The 24,113-nt window shown below is 35.4% G+C and overlaps 1 protein-coding gene across 6 annotated transcripts in view; it reads left to right on the top strand.

Moving 5' to 3' along the window:
* Positions 1–23,575, top strand: part of LOC140850800 (putative ion channel POLLUX-like 2) — a 64,938-nt gene extending 41,363 nt beyond the window's left edge. For 3 of the 6 annotated variants that reach the window (XM_073253712.1, XM_073253714.1, XM_073253713.1), the window contains 2 exons: positions 19,657–19,743; positions 23,420–23,575. In XM_073253712.1, coding sequence (XP_073109813.1) covers positions 19,657–19,743; positions 23,420–23,531 — 199 coding nt within the window. In that variant the 3' untranslated portion in view covers positions 23,532–23,575. Of the gene's footprint in view, positions 1–11,956; positions 12,097–19,656; positions 19,744–23,419 lie in introns of those variants that run through there. The other 3 variants (XR_012139648.1, XR_012139649.1, XM_073253715.1) reach the window with 3 other exon arrangements.
* The last annotated feature ends 538 nt before the right edge of the window (positions 23,576–24,113 follow it).

Genomic DNA, 24,113 nt, shown 5'->3' on the forward strand with positions numbered 1-24,113 from the left:
AGTGATCGGAGGATAAAGCTGCATTAGAATGGTTTACACCTGTGGATGTCCGAGTAAATGTGAGTAAATATTGCAGGAGAGGGTATATGATCTGAATTAAGGATCTGGGTGTGAACACACTCTCGGACGAATCCCATGGAGAATAAGACATAATCAGATGATCCTACTGAATCTGTTGGATCCGAATATTAGGAGAAAAAGGTAATAGCTCATGTAACTTAGTGGCAAGTGATTAATGGCATCCCAGATAAGACTGCATATCAGAATTCCTTGTCGGAGATGAAAAGAGAACCAATCACATCGTACAAGTGTGTAAAATTGCTCGAGTATAATTCTCGACGTGGACCCAGGTACCATAACATGTACGGATCGGTCTGAAGAGAGTAGGTCAGAGTCAATGATCTGCCAAATCAAACTAAGAATTCGAGCATCGACTCTTTCCAACTGGTCTCGACTAACAACAGGGATCTGATCAATAGAGGATGTAAGATGGTTAGAAATGTCTTGACCTTTGTACCATAACTCCACAGATACAGCCCATGATAAATAATTTTTATCATTCAACTTGTCAGCAGTGATTATAGCGGGTCCGATGAGGACAAGTCTATTTACCATGAAGGTGGGTGTGGTGGATGTGACGGTAATGTCCGAAGTAGAAGCCATTGGATAAAGAAGAGAAATCCAATCAAGGGCAGCAAAAAATCTGGATAAGAAGAACAACGATGAGGACTATTGCAGCGGATAGAGAAGACAAAGAGGGCCGACTGAATAGAGACTGGATGGTGATGAAGATTATTGCAGCAGACAGAGAAGACAGGGGCCAATCGGACAGAGACTGGACGATGGTGAGGACTACTGCAAGACAAAGGATGGCGGCTAGGGTTTCTCTTTCTCCTTTTGCTCTGATATCATGTAGAAGATAGGATCTAGAGAGAGAATCCTTGTTAGAAATATTAGGAAGAGGGGAGAGAGAGATAGGTAAAGGTAAAAATGATTATATATATTTTATGTTACAAGAGGTTTTATATATAGAGCAATAAAGGTCTAGGTATAATAATTTATTGATCTTCTAATGATATATTTTGTGGAAAAGGGTTCTGCTAAGAAGAAAAAATGGAGGAAATAATTTCAATTACAGAAGTTGTTATTCTTCCAAAGTATGGGTCAAAATTTAGATACAGTAGTCACAAAAAAAAGATAAGTATGGCTATACAAAAAGAGTAAACAACTATACAATAAAAGGTGAGAAATCATAAAAAAAATATTCAAAGATAGTACTGTTGGTTGTGACAAATTTTTTTGATATATTTATTTTCTTATTTGCTGAGATCATAGTTCACCTTTGATTGTCGAGATCTTGGCTTGATTCTATCTTCTTTGGCTTGATTCTATGATATCATTATGATTTTTGTCTTATTCTGTCAGATTTGCTTGAGATTCGTAGGATTCTAACAATCTTCCAACACTTCCCTCAAGTTTGCACATGGATGTCAAGTAAGCCCAACTTGCCAATAAGAAAATTGAAAAAATGAGAGGACAGTCCTTTGGTAAGTCGGCTGTTTGTTGCGAAGTGGGAACAAATGGCATGCAAATAACTCCAGCTTCAAGCTTCTCTTTGATAAAGTGCCTATCAACCTCCACATGTTTGGTGCGGTCATGTTGAACTGGATTATGGCAATACTGATTACTGCCTTATTATCATAGTACAATTTCATACGCAAATTTACAGAAAGATGTAATCCATCTAGAATTCGCTGCAGCCAAAGTAACTCACAAACACCATTTGCCATGGCTCTATATTCGGCTTTAGCATGCTCCTAGATACAATATTCTGCTTCTTACTCCAAGTAACCAGATTCTCTCAAACATAAGTACAGTAGCTAGTCGTGGATTTTCGGTCGGTTGAAGAACCTACCCATCAGCATCCGTAAAAGCCTCTATATTCCTTTAGAATGTTTTTGAAAAAATAAACCCTTCCCAGGAAAACTCCTCAAGTACTGTAAGATCCTATAAATTGCATCAAGATGTACTTTTCGAGGAGAATGCATAAACTGACTTACTCTACTCACAACAAATACAATGTCAGATCTTGTATGAGATAAGTAAATCAGCTTCTCCACTAGTCTTTGATATTGGAAGTCTCAATCGCCTCGTCTTTTTACTGTCCCCCAATTTGACATTAGAGTCAATGGGAGTATCTGCAGGTCTACAACTAACCCACTCATTCCTGTTTTTTGAGGAGATCAAGAATGTACTTCCTCTGATTCATAACTAACTTTTTCTGAGAGCAAGCAACTTCCATTCCAAGAAAATATTTGACTGGCCCCAAGTCTTTGATTTCAAACTCCTTAGCCAAGCTACTCTTTAATCATTCTATCTCACAACATCATCATCAGTTAGGATGATATCATCCACACACAATGAGAATAGTCTTGCTCTCTCCATGCTTATAGAACATAGTAATAATAGGTTCGCCATTCGGGCCGAACCCTCGGTACGGGCATATCGAATCGGACCGACGGCCAGCGATCCGGTTCGGGGGTTATTTCTGGAAAACCCCTCCAAACGCACCGAACCGTCCGGTACGGTACGGTTTGGGTCCATATCGCCCAAAATCGGACGGTATGGACCGGTACGGTCCGGTTCGACGTGAACCGAACGGTACCGACAGCCTCACATGGGAAAAAGGGGGGGAGTGGGGCCTGGGCTGTGTTTTAGTGGCAACCAAGGTGATTAGGTTCTCTGAGAAGCTCGAGAGCTCTTAGAGAACTCTCGAGGTTCTCAACGAAACCGTCGAGATGCCAAAAAAATAAGAAAAAAAAAATTCCGTCAAATTACAGTACTGGTTCGAGGAGATACTGATTTTTGGTCGGAAGTAAGGTAATGTGTTATTTTTAGTAAATATTTTATTTTTTTTATTTTTGTTGTTAAAAATAGAATAAGAACGAGGAAGTATGAAAATGAAAGAAAATCATATCAAAATTTTTGATTTTGGTATGATTTAATTATATGTGATAGATCTTTGAAAGATCTACATGATGACACTAAAATTGTTAATTTTTATTAATTATATATTTTTAAATATTTATATATATTTATTCATAAAAAATTATTAAAAAATAAATTTAAAGAAATAAAAAATCAGAGTTTTAGATTCATGTTTAGAAGATTCAAGCTACTTAAATATAACCTCGAATTTTTTTGAAATATTTGAAATTAAAAAATATTTTTATAATTATTTAAATAATAAAAAAATATTATAAAATAAAAAATATGTAAAAATAGTGTTATATTTTAGTTAATTCAAAATATTATTTGAAGCATATAACATATTTATTTGAATTTATAAGTTTTAAAATTATTATTGAAATTATTTTAAATTTATATATAATTTTTTTAATTATCATTAAACTATCGTGTTTTGTTATACTTGCAGATATTTATAAAAAAATTTAGAGCATGATTCATTGATTTTAATTAATTATATATTTTTAATATATATTTATTTATAAAAAATTATTAAAAAATAAATAAAAAAATAAAAAATTAGAGTTTTTTTTGAAATTGAGAATAATGTTTAGAATGATTCAAGCAATTGAAATATTTGAATCTAATTTGGGATTTTTTTGAAATTTTTGGAATTAAAAATATTTTTATAAATATTTAAATAGTAAAAAATATTATCAAATAAAAAATATGTAAAATTAGTGTTATATTACAGTTAATTCAAAAATATTATTTGAAGCACAGCATATTTTTTTGAATTGAATTTTTACTCCATATATAATATTTTTTTAATAATTATTAAACTGTCGTGTTTTGTTATATCTGCAGAAATGAGTAAGAAGAAAGATTCAGTGCGTGACATTGGTTGGGATCATAGCGAGATGTTCTCGGAGGAGATGCAAATGGTGCAACACAGAGTTCAAGGAGGAGGGGTGACTAGGTTGAAGCAGCACCTGGCTGGTGATTATCTTGATGTGTCCATGTGTCGAAATATCCGCAAGAGGTTTGACAATTAATGAAAAAATACTTTGCTGATTCGAAAGTAGTGAAGAAAAGGGCAAAGCAGAAAAGGGCTGAAGTAGACCGTCGAGCTGCAGAGCCACCTTCTTATCACTCTAAAAGTCAAAGAGACTTCCGCTCCAGATGATGAGGCACAGATTGAGGCTGCCATTCAGGCGAGCTTGGCTGACCAGTACCGACAGAAGGAATGACCGGTATAGAGAGCGATTTGGACTATCATGCTACGAATCGTGGTCTGGATCAGCGATCGATGAGGGAGAATTCGAGTTCAGGAGGACTACCTTAGTCAGAGAGCTCGGTGGTAGAGGAAGCAGACACAGCATGTCTTCTTTGTTGGGAGCTTTTGGCAGTATGAGGTCTTCGAGAGATATTTCAGCCAGAGCCAGCATCTATGATTTAGATCCACATGCTTTGTCCAGCAAGATTCAAAGCAGCAGAGGATTGACACCATGGTGAAAAAAGATAAGAAGAAGGATGTGGTGAGCTATTGGATCATGTTTCATTTCAGTCATATTCTAGCAAATGCAGCAGTCAATCTTTACTATCGATCTGCTATTTCAGCCATAGAGGCTGTCGGCCAGGGTGTAGATCCGTCAGGACCTAGGGATATCTATGGTCAGCTTCTTGACAGCAACAAAGAGGATCTGCATAGATGGATTGCTTCTTACAAAAATAAATGGCCTACATACGGACTGACAGTGATGGTGATGGTTCGACCGGTCCTTCTAGACGGAATATCATTAATTTTTTGACATACTGCGATGGAAAAATATTTTTTCACAAATCAATTGATGCTTCAGATAAGATGCACGATGCCACATATCCTTGGTCTGATGGAGGTGATTGATTCAGTGGGTGAGCAGCATGTCGTGCAGGTCATCATAGATAATGGACCACAATATAAGGCTGCAGAGAGTTGCTGATGGAGCAGCGACTGCAGATATACTGTCCCTATGTGCTGCATATTGCATTGATCTTATATTGATGGATATTAGGAAGATTCGTAGGGTGCAGCAGGTAGTGGAGATTGCCCAGACTATTACTAGATTCATCTACAACCACACATGGGTTCTTTCATTGATGCGGACGTATACTGATGGGGAGATCTTAAGATCGGGTATCACACGATTTGCTACCAACTACATAGCACTTAATAGTTTTTTCAGAAGAAAGCAGCCTTACGTCAGATGTTTGTTAGTGCCGAGTGCAGGAGAGCAAATATGTGAGGGCCGGCACTGATGGAAGTCATGTGGAGAACTTGGTGACGAGTCAATCATTTTGGCAGGGGTTGAGAAGGTAGTGAAGGCTATTAAGCCATTATATGAGGTGCTTCGCACTGTGGACAGTGAAAGATACCCCAGATGGGCTTCTTATATTACATGATGGAGAGGACAAAGAAACAGATCAGTGAGAATGATCCGAAGCATGCTTAAGAATTCATTAACATTATTGAGCGTCGTTGGGACTATCAGATGGGTAGAGATTTGCATCTAGCCGGTAAGCATGGATTTAAAAATATTTAAAAATATTTTTTCTTATGCTGTAAAAGTGTATTTAATCAGTTATGAAATTTATCTGCAGCTTATTATTTGAATCCAGATTTCAGTATACCATTCCTGGATAGATATGGACAACGAGCTTTACTGCTCTTCGCAATATGATATATAAGATGGTGTCCGATCCAGAAATCACGTTATTGTGTCTGTAAGAGGTATGTTAGTTTAAAACAGATGTGATTATTCAATTGAATTCGATCTGTACTCAATGATATATTTATAAATTTAATAAATATATATTTTTTTATAGATAAAATAGTTTAGAGAGAGATCAGACAGTTTTGGAGTCCCATTAGCTGTCGTAAGCAAAAATCAGATGAATCCAGATAAATTACATATCAATAATGAGCAGCATAGATTGATATCAATTTTACTTAATAATATCATAAAATTTGATATATAATTTTGCTTTTGCAGCTGAATGGTGGATTCATTTTGAAATGTCCGTAGAATATTTGAGAGGTGTGGCTGTCCGTATTCTTTTTCAGATGGTCTCTGCTAGTGGCTGTGAGTGCAATTGATCGACTTTCGCCTTATCCACAGCAAACAGAGAAACCGTCTGACACAAAAATGCTCAACGATCTTGTATTTGTTCACTACAATCTGAGGTTGAGGCTAAAATGCATTCAGGAGGAAGTACGGTTGAAGTACACTGATCCGACGCTAGATGATTATGCTGACGAGGATGACGATTCGATCATCGGATGGCTTGCAAGTCAGCAGTAGAGCTAGAGCTTGATGAGCCGGGATCCCCTCCACGACCAGCCAGTGTGGTAGCTAAGGAGATTAGGGTAGATCCAGGGTAATGGGTAGAAAGAAATATTCTACATAAGGTTCCAGTTGATCAGCCACAGCCTGAGGGGACACAGGGGATTCATTCATCACATGACTCGATGTCGATATATCTTGCAAAGGTTCGAGCGACGGATGTATAGACGAGGTCGGCAGTCAGCAAGAAGACATCCATCCTCCCAATCACAGGAAACTCAGTCACAGGGGCACAAGAGGGGAAAAGAAAAGACAGTTGCATGTGCATCACTCTCGAGAGTACAGGAGTTATCTGGCTCAGATTCAGACACTAAGGAGAGTGATGATGATACTGGTAGTAGTAGTCATGGATCTAATGATCAGAGAGGAACTGGAGGACAGGAGATCACTATTTATGAGACAGCCACAGAGTGATATTAGATTCACCGGTGAGTCTCAGTTTACATATATCACACAAGATAGGGATCATGGTGAACGAGTCGGTAGAGATCGTGAAGAGTCGATTTCATATAGATGATGGGCTTCTAGAGGTCGTTCAGCACACGATGCAGTTGCAGATAATCTTGCACATGGAGTAGGGTCCATGGATGTATCTGGATCATCCTCGCATTATGGATCTTATTATCTGCAGCCACCTTATGATCCAATGGATATGGTGCATCCGAGGCATCGTCTTCTAGTGGTTACTATCCTATGAGCCTGGAGCATCTTACGGATCAGATTTTACTATCGACATATTCGGATGGGCTCCTCCACAGCCATATCATCATCCTGAGGATACTTCTCAGAGCCAGAGTTTGAACGAGAGATCTGAGATGTCTTACAATCCAGAGAGGATGTTTATAGGATGAATATTCAAGAGTACGGTGCATCTTGGTTAGAGGGTTGGACTGATATTTTTCAGATTATGTTAATGATCCAGATATCTATGAGCGTCACAGACACTCAAAGAAATTAAATGCAGAGTAGATCTTGAGGTTAGTATATCAGTTGTTGTGCTTTGTACTTTAAACGTTTAGATATATTTTAATGCATATTTTATATATTTTTCTTTAATTTTAGGATGATATATTGTAATATAATATAAATAAATATATATTTGAAATTTTGGATCAAGAGTAATTGTACCACTACCTAACTCAAAAATTGAACCCAAATATGTCAATAATATGCAATATAATGCAATTTTGGGGTTGTATTTATGAATTAATAACTTGAACACCCACAAAAAAAAATGAAACAAAAAAAGTACCAATATCGAATCGGTATGTTGAAGCATATCGTGTGTCGGTACGGTACGGTATCGGTACTGTACCATATCGGTCCGCCATCGGTATGGTGTCCGGTACCAGTACAGCGGTCCTTGCATAGTATGGTCTGATTGTGCTTGGCAATATCCTTGATTCTTCACCGATCTAGTGAATTTGTCGAATCAGGTCCTTGGAGATTGTTTAAGGCCATATAAAGACTTATTGAGTCTACAAACTCGGATCTCAAACTCTGTAGCAAAGTCAGGAGGTGCAGTCATATAAACTCTCTTTTAAATCTCCATTCAAGAATGCATTTTTAATATTCAGCTGTGTAATGGCCAATCGAGGTTAACGGCTAATGAAAACAACACCCTAACAGTGTTTAGTTTGGCCACAGGTGCAAAGGTCTCTATGTAGTCAATACCATAGATTTGTGTAAACCTTTTTGCCACTGATCTCGCCTTGTATCTTTCAAGAGAGCCATCAGATTTGTATTTAACAGTGAACACCCACTTACAATCCACTGTCTTCTTCCTTTAGGAAGATCCACTACTTCCCACGTCTGTTCTTCTCAAGTGCCCGCATCTCTTCTAACACGGCTTCCCTCCACTCTGGAACTCGTAGAGCATCCTGCGCAGTGGTTGGAATCTCCACAAGAGAAAGGTGAAAGGAAAAAGCTGAAAAAGATGGTGATAGATTAGTATAGGACACATATTTGTACATTGGGTATTTAGTACATGTTCTAATACCTTACGAACAGCAATGGAAAGATTTAATTCATTGGATACAATTGGAGAATTGGAATTGAAATCAGAATTGGAATTAGAATTATCTGAAGAATCTCGTCCAGCTCTGATTCAGATTCATGACTATGAAGAGAAGCCTCGGACTCCTTTTCTTGAAGAACATCCTTTCCAGAGTAGACTTTTCCAAAGCGCCTATCAATGTTTACTTCTCTTTCATTCTGATCATGAATATGTGGTGGGACACAGGTGAATCTTCAAGTTCTTCATTATTTAAAATATTTGAAGGTTTTTATCAATATTTGTTGCAGAATTTTCACTTTCAGCATCATTTTGCTGATTTGGATTTTCATTTTCAGCAATAATTTATTCTCGGATGCGAGTGTAGGGATATCCACGAGATGGGGAATAAAGAAAAAAATGAATTTATTTTCAAATATGCTAGAATTTCCCACATCTTCTCTCTCTCTCCTTGAAGATGAGAGTTAAAATATGAGTTTGTTGAAAAAAGGAGACATCCATTGTTATAATTTTTTTTTTTGAAATGGGTCATAGCATTTATATCTTTTTTGGTTAGGTGCATATCCCATAAATACACACTTAATGACCCTCGAGTCAAGTTTCCCACGATTTTGATCATGATTATGGATATAAACCATGCAACCAAACAGTCGAATAGGCAGACTAGAGGGTATTCGAGAGGTAGGAAATTTTTTTGTGAAAATATGCAAGGGAGTTTTAAAATTTAAAATCTTTGAGGGTATTGATTAATGAGATGCGTGGCTGTAAGAATTGCTTCACCCCAAAGATAGTTAGAATATTAGTTGCAAAAAGAAGGGCTCTAGCAATTTTCAAAAGGTATCTTTTTTTCTTTCCGCAATCATATTTTGTTGTGGGATATTAGTACAAGAACTTTGGTGAACAATACCCTTTTTAAGAAAAATTGTCCTAAAGCTGAATTAAAAAATTTTCTGCCATTGTCACTCTGAAAAATCTGAATTTTTTTGTTAAATTGGGTATGAACTATAGAGTAAAAATTTTTAAAAATTTTAGCAACTTCAGATTTTTTCTTTAATAGGTACACCCAACTAATTCTAGTATGTTCATCGATGAAAGACACAAATCATTTTTTTTTGAAATTGTAGGAATCCTTGAGGGTCTCCACACGTCACCGTGAACTAATGAAAAAGGTTGTGTTGGCCTATATGGTTGCGAGAGAAAAATAGCCCTATGTAATTTTGCCAAAGTGCAAATTTTACATTTAAATGAAGATAGATTTTTATTCAAAAATAAATTTGGATACAAATATTTAAATAGTAAAAACTCGGATGGCCTAATCTATCGTATCGCAACATTATTTCATGATCAATAGGAAAAAAACAGACTCTAAACAGGTACCCTGAACAAGTTTACTAGATCGTGATCCATCTTCAAGGAAATAAAGTCCTCTTTCTCTAGCAATACCAATCGTCCTTTCCGTCGCCAGATCCTAAAATTCATAATGAGAATGGTGAAAATTAGCACGATAATTCAGATCATAGGTAAGTTTACTGATGGACAATAAATTACAAGATAATTTGGGAACATGAAGGATATTATGGAAGGTCAATGTAGGTAAGACCATGATCGAACCCTTTTGACAGTTGCCGAAAAAGATCCATCAGCAACTTTGATTTTTTGATTGCCTACACGGGACTATAAGATGAAAACAACTGAGAGCAACTAATCATATGATCTGTTGCTCCAGAGACAATAATCCAAGGATTTTGAAAATCAAGGAAGGTATTGAATGACACAATTGAGTTACCTTGGTGGGCTAGAGAACAAGGAGTGGTGGAGAATTATGAAGATTTAAACAACCGATACAGTTGTTCCAGTTGTTCCTTCGTGAAGTTGGTCGAGTCAGATTTGACCGATTGCTCTTGAGTATTATCAGTGGTGGTTTGAAGAGTTCACCCATTGGGCTTCTTCTTTTGGTTAGGAGGCTTGCCGTGAAGGTGCCAGCAAGTCTTCCGAGTATGCTCCGGCTTCCTGTAATGGTCACACCATGGCCGTTTTTCTTTTCTCCTTCTGCCTTCGGTTTTCGGGTTGTAAGAGCTGAACTTTAGCTCCAGGAGTAACACGAGACGAGGATGAATGAAGCATAACCTTCCTCTGGCTCTTTTTAGTTGGATCTCAGAGAACACTTCCCTAATAGAGGGTAGTGGCTTCCGACTCAAGATTTTCTCCTTTGCCTCATCAAATTTTTGGTTCACACCAGCCAAGAACATATACACCTTATCAGCATCTTCATCTTTTTGTGCCTTGCACATTCCTCGAGATCCTTTAACTCAACTGTGCGATATAGGTCCAACTCCTGTCACAGTGTTACCATCTCATTATAGTAGGTGGTAACATCTCGATCTCCCTATGTCGATCGCCATAGCTTGGACTTCAACTCGAAGATTTGAAAATAATTTTTTCGATCAGAATATGTTTTCTTAACAGCATCTCAGATTTTTTTCGCTGTTGAGAGAAATAGATAGGTCTTTGCAATGGTCGGCTCCATGGAATTGAGGAGCCATGCTATAACCACTGCGTTCTCCGTCGTCCAAGTCTAAAAATTGGGATCAGTTTTAGCGGGCTCTTTGACACTATCCGTCAGATATCCAAACTTGGCCTGACCTTTTATGGCCAACTTGACCGATTGCGATCATTCCAAGTAATCTGTACCATTTAGTTTTGTGTGAATGGTAAGAGGAAGAGCAGATCCAGCAGAATAATTTGCCTCGAGAAGTGTGCCAATGATAGTATTATCTCTATTGTGGCTCCGGATGTGGAGTCTCTTTTGTCTCTGATTGATCCCGTCATCGCTATCTTCACCATCTTAGATCAAGAAATATTGCTGAACCAAGATCTGATTACAACAGAAAAAAATAGATCGTAGATGATCAGTAGCAGAACAGAAATCGATAGAGTTTGGACAGTGGTTGGCTGGCAGCAAATGAGCCTCTTTCAGGGCTTGTCGACGGCGGCAGGAATTTTTTGTGAGTGGCCGGCTGCTATGGTGGAGCACGGCTAGGGTTGGTCAGCTTTGATACCATGTGGAAAAAGGTCCTGTTGAGAAGAAAAAAAATGAAGAAAATAATTTCGATTACAGAAGTTATTATTCTTCCGATGTATGTGTCAAAATTTAAATACAATGAGCCACAAAAAAAAAGTATGGCTATACAAAAATAGGAAACAACTATACAATAAAAGATGAGAAATCATAGAAAAAATATTCAAAAATAGTACTGCTAGTTGTGAAAATTTTTTGGATAGATTTTCTTATTTAGATTTTCTTATTAGCTGAGATCATAGTTGACCTTTGATTGTCGAGATCTTGGCTTGATTTATCCTTCTTTTGCTTGATTCTATGATATCATTATGATGTTTGTCTTATTCTGTCAGATTTGTTTGAGATTCGTGAGATTCTAACAATCTTCCAACATATTTCCTAAATAGGATTTGATATATTTTCTGTTTAGGATTATACAGATTTGATATATTTTCTATTTAGGATTATACAAGGAATATTCACAATGATTTATATGTTAACATAATATGCTATCTAATTTAACAATATCAATAGGCGCAAATTATGGGAGGATGCAGATGCTAGATTGCCGGAATACGCATAGTCTTGGTTGGTCTACTATGCCAAGCCTAGACTACGAATGCGATCTTGACGTCCATAAGAGATATCGATGCTCCACAAGATTTTAGATGTCAGTACGTATTTTATACTTTAAATACGTTAAAGTACTTCATTTATTGTATTATATGTATATTTACTTATAAATACATTAGCTAGTCTACTCAATTCCATCTCATGGTAAAAACAACATTGAAACAACAAAAACTATTGAAATTGTAAGTGGAAACAAAATATTGAGAAAATAAAAAATTGAAAAAATAAAAAATTTAGAAAATAGCATACTAGTCAATGACTGATACGCCAAAGTGTACCATGTGTCAGTATGATACCGTAATTTTAATTCCTATTGAACGGGACTGTCATAGTTTGCTCATGGAATGGGATGTGCTGCTGCCCGATATTGGGACAAAGGATGTTCTAAGACGTGCCGATCAGGACTAGGGGTGGCAATGCCTAACTGTTTAACCCGTTTAAAAGATTCAACCTCTTGTTGATCACATTAGGATGCATGTTTAATAAAATGGTCAAGGTTAGATCTGAGTTTTTGACTTATTTAATAAATATATGGGATTTGGATTAATAGATTTTGATCTATCTTTTATCTGATTTGACCTGTATTTAGTCCAACTGGACCCGATTGCCACCCCTAATCAAGATGTTGGGATAATGATAGGACAGTCCTATCCTGACATTTGGGATGGTACCTTATCCTCGTGTCCTGTGGGATGTCCCACCAAGATTTGAAATCATGTGGTACCAAATTGGTACCATACTGCACCAATGGCTGATTGGTATGGGTCCCAACATTGGCTCCTGTTGTTGATAGCTCTTTGTCGGTTTGTCCCATATTTCTTTCTTGCTGCTGAAGCTCCTAAATATGGATGCCATGTAGTTGCCTCCTTTGCCAACTGGCTCTCTCATGGACTAGCTCTTGTAGCTTGGATTTGCTATGGTGGTTCCAAAACTAGAACCCCCTTGTATTAGGAGGGTTCAAAAACTATGCTTTGTCTTGCAAGCTTATGCTATGAGGATCAAGACTGTGCTATTGGTCATTTAGACTATCCTGTATGATAGCTTGAATTTGGTCTCCATGTCATCTAGATTTGACACCTCATGGTCATTCACATCATGGGAGTGATAGGATGGCGGCATGATAGCTTATCCCACTCTATTAGTTCTGGCTCTTTTCTTTCTCTCTGAAGTCTTGAAAATGCTTTTTGAGATAGACATTTATGGACATATCTTATAGGTTGCCACGTTTGGATAATAATCATCCAGATGTTGCTTTAGTCTAACAACCCCACATCCCCTCCACTTAGTATCACACCAATTGCACTTCCAATGGTATTGGCCACTTATCACTGTTCTATGTTGCCAACCACTATCAACTGTCATCTTACTCTTTGGCTCCATTTTTGCAATTTTGATAACCACTCATGATAAATCACCTTGTTCATTACTACGAATTATATAAAATGGCTTTATACTTTTTATTTAGTTTTAGTCAATCATTATATATTTTAAATATGATTTTAGTATTTTTATAAATAAATATGATAATTTATAAAATAATGTCAAAACTATGCATATTGTCCAAGAAAGTAAATCCTAATTATCCATATACTCTACCTTTTTTCAATGATTTTTTGTTGAATTAATAATATTTTTTTATTATAAATGATTAAAAATATGGATAATTTGTACACTAATGCAACAATTGAATTGCTAAAGAAATATGTTTGAGTCATTTCAGCTTAGTACACTGTGCACCGGTACTGCACCGGTCTTGTACTAGTATAGTATCTTGTATCATATTGGTATGGGGTCTTGTACTGTACCAATACTTAGTATGCCATCTCGTACCGATCGAACTGTATATTGACACTGTAATAGGATGGTATCGTTATAGGATCCAGTTGAAACGCTGAATCATGGTCTGAATTATCTTTATAGGCTATTAACTTTTAATTTTTTAGTTTATTAATTTTATCAAAATATAGTTAATTTAAAAACCTGAAGGTAGAATTTAATTTGGACTTATGTAGTAGTGTTCCATGGTACTACATATGTATTTTTCACCCCATTATATGCCTTCTTGACTAAATATTTACAAATTTATATAAATTTGATTTTAGGTTTGGGTAGCCATAGAAAAAAATACAAATTTGAACTAGATGTTGCCAAAAAAATCGATAGCAAGCATGCCCCAAGGATGCTAGCAATTCTTTTAATTATCGGCAGTATTTTTTAATTGTTTTTATCTAGTGTGTACTTTTAATCAAAAAAATTAAACAGTCGGTAAAAGATCATAAATTTGGCATTGATGTGTAGATCACTTGGTTATACGACATACCAAGAAATCATGTCAAAAATCAAAATTTTTGCAGATTTCTTCTTTGTCAACTTCTAGCCCATTTATGCTTTGAAAAAAAAGCGAGAGAGAGAGTGAGACAATTTTACCTTGAAAGGGCATAATCAAACCTCTTGTGGCAGGAAATCCACCTCTCCTAAGCCTCTCTATTTTTCTCCTCTCCTACAGTAATATTTACACTAAAGTAGAAGTGCGAGGAGGAAAGATATGGGAGGCTTTTTCTTCTCTCTTTGCCGAGAATAGGGCCCAAAACTGGCAATTGTTAGAAGTGCCTTGAACCAAGCAGAATTAGGTGGTTCTACTAGGTTCAGACTGGGTCACACTGGTTCTATTCATGTCCTAAATCAAACCCAGACACCAGCTTGGTTGCGCATCTGTTCCATTCAGCAAGCCCTACACCATGTAGTTCAAAATATTTTGGCTAACCTTGGTTTCACTATGTTCTAGAATTGCAATGTACATGCATTTGCATGTTGTTTCACAAGTTGATACTTGAATCATGCCAATGCCGAGGTGTGATAATTGTAGTCAGTCAAGAGTAATGCAATATTGAATCGTATCCATATGATTGAACAACTCATTATTAAAGGTGAATTACCAAAGTAGATCTTAAAAAGAATTTGATTAAACCTTAAAATTACAAACAAAATGCAAATATGCAAAGTGTTTTTTTCTGATGTTGCCTCAATAATCACAAATTCTAAAAGCCACTTATAGACACTCAGCCTTCTTTCTTTGAAAAGATTCACTATATCCCTCACAATTTGCTTAAGAAAGATTGCACAACAAATGAAATTACACTATGCAAAAAAAAAAACTTCTATTGTGGTCAAAGGAATTTTCATAAAAAAAAGTGATTGCTATAATCAAACACATCTAACTACTGCCTGAAAGTATGAGTATTATAACCATATTATAGTGAAATGGCAAACTCTAAGTTCTTATAAGCAGTATGAATGTGTGATAGTATGGAAGATTCATAACATATAATTTTAGAGAGGGGTTCAAATATTTCATATATGATCATAACATGAATAATGTTCAAAAGTTAAGGTGAAGGTCCACTAGAAGTCTAGAACAATTCAATCACAAAAAATACAAAGATGAAAATGTTCTAATAAAGACAAGACTCTAATGAAAGTATTCTAATAAAGACAAGACTCTATAAATAACAAAGCACATTTAATATTTTTGACATAGATTTGATATGTCATATAGTTTGACATAGCCTGTCCATAGATAAATAAATAAAATTTAGAATTTATTTATTGTTGCATGTATATTTTTTATGGGTACTTATATTATTTTATAAGATGACATAGCTTGTCCATAGATTGCATTGTATAGAGGTCATGCTAATGGTAGAGATTATTAATTGATATAAATGATGCTCTATGTTCCTTGTGATCTAGAATATAATCATAACGTTTGAGTATGGTATGGTACATATTGATGATGGTTATCACATGTTCTACTGTAGTATAATTGATAGTGGTAGACATCATGATAGCTTGTCAGGTGACAAACACTGAGACCAACCTAAGGAACAATCAACTAAAATTGTTCTACGAAGTGTTGTTCTAGTCATAGCAAGGTTTGCTATATCGGTCGGTATTGATGCATACCCATTTGTATTGTACTGGTATGTGATACGGGCGGTGTGCTGACACTTAATATGCCGAATTGGCTCTCGTATTGGGTGTATCGACACTATAATAGGATGGTAATGATATGGGGTCTAGCATCGAGACAGCGAATCTTGAATCACAGTTTACAAAAAGTATTTATTGACCTAAGGGTGTTACCAAGTATTTTGTTGAATTTGTGTAACTTTGATATTTTCAACCAGCAACGCCTAATAGAAGGCTATATACAAAAATGTCAGCCTGCTAGTTACATGGAGAGTGGTAGGCATCTAATAAGGGATCCATTGCTCTTACTGTGGAAGAGAATATTCTATATTGTGTCTCTTATGTGTTGGATTAAGTTAGTCAATTTAGAAAAATATTATGTTAGATGTTCATAATATATAGTATGTAGATGTATGTATTTTGTAAATGTTTTTTAAATTGTTTTCAGAGTCCAATAAAGTGAAGGCACACATATTTAAGCTAGGGAATTGACAATGTTAGCCATGGTTGGAACAACTGGTACTAATAGGCATGCCACCAATAACTGGTACGGTATGGTAGTTGTCCGCACTATACTGAATTGCCTGCATATTGGAACCATAGGGAGAGGAGGGACAAAGGGGAAAAGCAAGGGGGGTGAGTGAAGGCAGCAACCCTAACATTGGCTACCAAAGAAAGAAATCCAAATGAGTTCTACGCAGCATATTCTCTCTAGTAAGAGAGACTTGAAAACAAGTTTTTAAATACTGGTGGGATAACAGGGCATCCCACCATCTTGATCATAAGGACGGGATGATTCGGGAAATGGATCAGGATGACACAGGATATCCATTGTCCCTAATCCTTGGTATGTGAGGCTTCCTTTCCCATGGAAACACAGCGATGGCCATGCCTGTGATATTCAAAATCTTTCTTAGAAACCCAAGAGTCTCTTGTTATGATTTATAACTTCAAAGAAGTTAAAATGCATGCTGGAGTTATGTGCTATAACTTCCAAGAATGCAGAGACACATGATGGACAGATGGAGTAATGTGCTATAACTTCTACAATCTAAAGAGATGCTGAAATAATTTTATGACCATAACCGAAGAATCCATCACTTCTGTCATGGTGTACAGGTTGTCCTATGCTTGATACAGTAAGAGGTTTGTTGGAGAATCAAAGAGCATCATGTGTGAACTTAGGACAACTTTGCATTCGTTGAATCTAGTGTCATGACCCTATTCTTCTATTGAGTGAATCCATGTTGATCATGTCGATGATCCTAGGGACAATAAGAAATCTGGTTTATTGAATATGGTTTGGTTTATGCAAACTTTAAGTCTAAGATCCACATATATCCTTATCAATAAATTCAAATAATATCACTAATAAATCATTTGTCCAGGGATCCACTTGTAATTTAGAATTATGCTTTATTTGTAGATTAAAAGAATTCCTTAAATGCCAAAGCACTAATTAAGAAGATCTAAATTCACAAATTTTGAAGAGATTTTACACATACAGAATTTCAAAATCCAAAACACATGAATATGAGTTCAGATATATTAAGCTGAAAGTTTATATTTCAGAATTTTAGTTAAAAACCAAGAATAAACTCAAACAAACATAGTATTACAATCCGTGTTTGGAGCTGGATACTTGCTTTTAGCTCCAAAATTCCATGACCAATACATATCCTACTTGGATACCTATCATTCACTTGGATATTTGTGAAGTTCTTTGGTGGTCAAATCTTAAAGATTGGTAGCAAGGTTCACTCTACCAGTGCATGCTGCCCCATACCGGGCATACTGTACTGTACCGATACGGAATTGTTACATATGATATAGGAGGCATATTGAGTGTTGGTAAGCTGAACTGACTTATATAGAGACTGTACCGACATGGTACTTGTACGAGTATCAAACTGGTATTGCACCCCTTGATTAGCAGAGATTTGAACTCCTTGAACAATTAGTTTGATCCTCTGATGTTAGGATTGTGTAGTCTTTTAGAGATTGGCCAAGGATCTAGGTGTTGCAATAACTTTGCAAAATGCTTATTTTCTTATATCTTGAATGGGAACATGTATATTAAAAGACCTTGATAAATAACACCTTTTTAATATTTTCTTTTAATGATTAAATAAAGAATATTTAAAGGTATAGATATACAATTTAGTTGAAATTATATTTTATCTCATGCATCTTTGTATACAACTTTTCTCCTCTTTCTGAGTTAGACACTTGAATTTGTTTCCTGATCCAATTCTGTAATGTGTCCATGCAATGATGCAACATTGATCATAATATGTCGAAACCATTGTAGATAATTGAAGATTTCAAAATAAGGAAACAACTAAAACATGAAACTGATTATGAACTTTAATTTTAGAAATAACCTTAAAGTCAAGGTCACTAAATTGATATGTAAGCTTGAAACTGATTACAATAACGCAAAAAATGCTTATATTGTGGAAACGGGGCTTTGGAATTTTGTAGCAGCAGCAAGGCACGTTGAGGTCACTAAATTGATATATAAGCTTGAAACTGATTACAGTAACACAAAAAACCTTTATATTGTGGAAACAGGGTTTTAGAATTTTGAAGTAGTAGCATGGTTCCAGAGCCAACAGTAGTTCAATGCAGCTTGAACCAAAATGCATGGTAAAGTTTCCTACAAATGAACTAATAGGTTTTCAAAAGGATCACAATTTTGAGACATCATAAGCGCTTAAGATAGTACATGGAATAAGGAAGTACTCCCTATTTGAGTTCAATAAGAAAAATATTTTAAAGTTCATTTTCATTGAGAATAAAAAATTGTTTTTCCAGCATTAACACAAACCCATAGTTTCGTGTGTAGCCAAAATTTTGACTTTTAGAGCAGCAGAGGTGTTTCTCAAATATTAAGATGTCATAAATTTTGTTATATCCAAATATTGCTGGAACCCAAATTTTTGAAAAGTCATATACGTAAGGTTCCAAAGCATTTCATCTGAGTGGTTCAATACAACACTTGCTTGTTTTTAATAAATTTATCAATTTAGCTGTTATATCCACTCATAAATGCATATTTATACCTTAGTATATATTGGGTTATTACATGTCGAGCCAAATTATCAGAAATCCCTATTATGTTTTTGAATTCTTCCCCTTACATATTATTTGGCATTTTTGAGGGATTAATTCTTAATTTTTTCTTATTTCTTTTCTTTGAGTGCCTTGAAATTCAAAAGGCTGTAAATCATTTGATTAGTGGTCCTTCTGATCAATGCTTTATTACAAACTAAAACATATTTCTCAGCTAAGAAAACATTGAATAACAGTGTCATAATGTTTGGATTGACTGTCTTCTCATTTGGGTTTTGCCTATTATTGCTCCTTTCCTTTCCATGTATTCTATAACTAAAGTATTATTACAGTGGCCTATAACCAAGTTTCTTTTTATTATCATGGGTTTATTTTTGTATTATAGTTAAAGCGGTCAGTGATTCACCACATTCTTTATAACTTTTTCCGTATTTCATTTGCATACTACATACTAAACTGTAATAGATGAAATTTTGGATGCGTTTATTCAATGTTAAGTTGTTAATGTTGTGTCTCTTTTCTGTACTATCATACAAGACATATTTTGACAATTGCAGCTGCAGCCTTAGCTTGACAAAATCTTTTGAAAGAGCAGCGGCAAACAAAGCACGTTCCATCATTATTTTGCCCGCAAAAAATGACAGGTCCGTATAAAGTTGTGATATTTTATTAAAGGTTTTCAAGATTGTCACAACCAGAGCCCGGGGTCACGACCGGCGCCTAGGATGGACTAGCCAACCTAGCAAGCCTAATGAAAATATAAAATGGAATAAATCAAATATACAAATTCTATCGGAAATATGACAAAGGTTCCCCTAAAAGTTGGACGTTCCCAAAGTACGATTCTCTGTCTAATCCAGCATATTCATACATACATTTATATACTTAGACTTCCAACAACCACAACATCTATACGAAGCGCAACAGAAGTACATACATATTTATACAATCATTTCAATTAAGTAAGGACGGTGGAAGCTAGATCTTGCCTGTAGATAATGGAGCACCTCTAGAGTTTATACACAACCAAAGTTTACCAAAAGGAAATACAACTACAAGGCAGCAAAAGTAAATGCCCACACATGCAAGTGCTGGGCCAACCAAAAAAGAGGACTGCTTTTATCAAGCTGAGGAACTTGGATCCTTCTCAATACTAATATTTGAAAAAAATATATACAAAACAATAGGGTGAGTCACCAGACTCAGTGAGAGATAATATATCTATAACGAATGCAGGACAAGCTCAAGCACGAGTGTTTTAGATAAAAAGCGTTCTTACAACTTTTTCAAAACAGAAACAAAAATAACTTTTTCAATCAAGTAGTGTATCGAAATAGGTGCAAATTAGTAAACATGAATCAAACAATTCTCTAAACCAGGATTAATGAATAGATCAAATATATTGTACTAAATTTTTAAGGTAGTCATATGCCCAATGTATGAAGGAAGGTCTCAAATCTAAAACCAAAAAGTTGCTCGCTTATTTGAGAACTTCACCAAAACCGCACGTGTGTATCGACACGTCGGGCTAACACCACCCTTGTTAGCTAGGGTAACAAAAGCGGCTATGTTAACTAAACATCAACACATCGGGCTAACACCACCCTTGTTAGCTAGGGAAACCAAATCGGCTATGTCGACTAAACATCAACACGGGGGGTAACACCACCCCTATTAGCTAGGGAAACAAAACCGACTGTCGGTCCACACGCCGGGCTAACACCTTTGCCAGCTAGGGTATTCAAAACATGGTGCACCAAGGCTAATGCCAACTGCCGCTAGCTACAGTGTTCTGTCAAAGTTTTCTCCCACAAAAGCTTATTGTCAAAACACAATTTATATTTCATTTTCTCATACAGAGATGACCAAACGAAACCCATCATCAATATCATATTTCCAAACATATCCATTGTTTTCATATTCACTTTTCTTATCAATAGTCAATGGTATTCATATCATATATCAAAAGGAAAAGTTTAAAGGTGCTTGTCCCAAGATTCACATAAGCTCTAACAATTGAGAAAATCTGAACATATCCAAAGCTCTTCGTCACAAGAAATAAAATAATTTTAATATGTTCATTAAGACACACATTGCTGAAAATAAGATGTTAAAATAAAGTTTCAATTTGCTGAAGATCTTTAAAGGAGTGTAGCATATAATATATCAATTTTTCATAGGGACAAATAACTTGAGATAGACCTGCCAAGAGTGTTCAGAGGATACAAAACATGTCATAGAGTATATTATCAACTCACTACACAAGCCAAAACTAAGGGGGTCCAACTTTATGTTGCGTTGGAGCCAATGGAAGCAACAGGAGGAGCTCCTAACGAATCTCTTATGGCTGCTAGATCACCTTGGTGTCTAACTCATTCAAAACACCCCTTCTTTTTTAAAGCTCTATTCCATTCCTTGATTAGCTGAAACACTTTAGCTACTAACACATGTACAGCCTTCTCCTTCTTCTTCTTCTTTCAAAGGAGTTTACCACCAATTTATCCTTTTCTAGCTGACTTTTCTTTGATTTTCGGTTGAGAGTATGACCTTCCTCAGCCTCTCTTCCTCTCTATTTTGTTCTGTTTTTACTAAAGAGTTAGAACATCCCCAAAACAAGGAAAACCGATGAGTAGCCCCTTTAGAAAAATAAACTTTAAAAACTTGCCTGGTTAGGTGTCAATTCGATGAGTTAGCCAGCAATTAACTTGATTTTTCTATCACTTTATTTACACAAAATAGTTGCTGAGTTGGCCCCTTGAAAATACTTTTTAAATCTCAAGTTAAAGCACCTCGATTTTGACCCGCCGTCCTGCTGTTCCTGTAGCTTAGTTGACTCAGTCTGAGACTGAGTCGACTTAACCCAAAACTGAGTTAACCTACCAGTGCACCGCCACAGTTCTTATGATATACTTTCTATTTTCTGCGACTTAGCCGACCATTAATAAAGTGAGTCGACCAAGTCCCCTGATTTTTTGAAACTGATTTAATACTGTACTTATTTATAAGTCTAGACCCATTAATAAACTGAGTTGACCCAGTCTCCTGATTTTCTGAAACTGATTTAATACTGTACTTATTTATATTTTTTTATTTAAAGTTAATGTCCTCATTTATTTTATTCTCCATTAACTTTCAAACATAAATATAGATAAGAAAATATCTCCCTATTTGGAATCAATAAAAATATCAGAAAAATTAAAATCTTTTAGAATAAGAAGTCAGAACTTGGGTTTTAGTTCAAATTTTTTCAAATTCGAAATTTTTAAAACTTTCCTTCTTCAGAACGAATAGGTTAAAGGGTCTTAAAAATTTATTAAAAATTATTTGTGATACTAAATCCAAGATCAATTACCGTCATTTTGATTTCAAGAAAATACATATTTTATATAACCCTCCATATAGATGCTAGTTTTCAGACTTAGAAAATTTTCAGGATCTGTAATGGCAGATAGTCACAAATTGTGTCCAAATGACTTCAATAAATTTTGGCAAGGTAAGTTTAATTCAAAGTAGTTTATAATTGAGATTAAATGGCTCACAAGGTCAATCCTAGAAACTTAAGCTAACACAAAAGAAACCACATGTAACCCGAAAATTCTATACAATACCGGGGTATTACAAAGATCTAATAATGTGAGCATTGCAAGAAATCATATAATCAAAAAGATTAGCTTCCATATTTCCATAATTGTGTACGTGAGTTACTAGTTAACCTATCATCTTTGCTTCTTTTCATAAATTATCATTGAGCATGGGAGACACTTTAAATTATAATTTAGGTGCAACAAAAACTTCTTTCTAGAGTATGAGAATGAAAGAAAATAATGAAAACTAATATCACAATATATTTCGTACCTAGTATGACATTATTTCCGTAACATATCAACAATTGGCTGGTGAAATATTCTCAGCACTGTTTTTCTAGGATGTACAACAAAAGCTGGATGCTACATTCTTGAATATGAAATTCTTCACGTATTTTCTAGCAACTTTATTGCATGAAAAGTTTATGATTTTTGAAGCCTTGAGAAAGTAGATGATGACATATTAAACTAGGTTGTAAGGAATAAATCTAGTATTACCCAACAACTTGCATGCTTTCTTTTCTGACTTATTAGTCTTTTAGTAGAGAGCATTTGCATCGTCTGGAAAAGGATTCAAAGGAATGTCTGGCAAGTATTAAACAAGAGAGATTGTCCAACAGCTTACATTGTTCCCACCATACATATCCTTGTATTTTTTATTCCTATTGAGTATACGATCCTTCTCCAATAAATGTTTGCATGATAACATTTTTTGTGTCCTAATTAATCTTATCAGGTATGAAGTTGATACAGATGCATTTCTCTCATTGTTAGCTCTGCAACCTCTTCCTAAAATGTCATCTATCCCAACTATTATAGAGGTATATAACTTGCATTCATATACTTGATAACATAGATTCATCTATTTTCAATTTGGAGGGTCATGTGAAAGTTTCACACTAAATTTGAGAATGGAAAGCTTGCATAGATATATTACCAAATCTCTGGTATAGGTTTAAAATGAATAATATTATTAACTTTAATAGTATTGCTTGTGCTTACTTGAAAACTTTATATTTGTAGCCTCAATGCAACTCCTGTCCCTAACAAAATTAGACTTTGCACATTTACTCTTACAGTCTTTACCCAAGTTTTTTAAATCATCCAACTATTTCTGGTCCTTAAACGAGCTTTGAGCATCTTTCCTTTAATACTACCTTTGTGTTGCTCACAACCATCTTAAAGACTCGTGAAGTGTACACTTTAACTTATTCTTGTTCTACCACAGCTGTACCTTTACATTTTTCTTTATATAAAAAATCATATTATTGTATTTTTTAAAAATTATCATGTAGTTCATACAAGTAAATGATGGTACCAGATAGTGCATAAACAGAAAATTAGCACGTAAGCAAGTGCTGAACTAGAATTGTAATATAAGCAGTGAGCTTAATAGCTGGAATTTTGAACCTGGTCCCACTTTCTAAGTG

Source organism: Elaeis guineensis, chromosome 3 (assembly GCF_000442705.2).
Source record: "Elaeis guineensis isolate ETL-2024a chromosome 3, EG11, whole genome shotgun sequence".
Taxonomy (NCBI): domain Eukaryota; kingdom Viridiplantae; phylum Streptophyta; class Magnoliopsida; order Arecales; family Arecaceae; genus Elaeis; species Elaeis guineensis.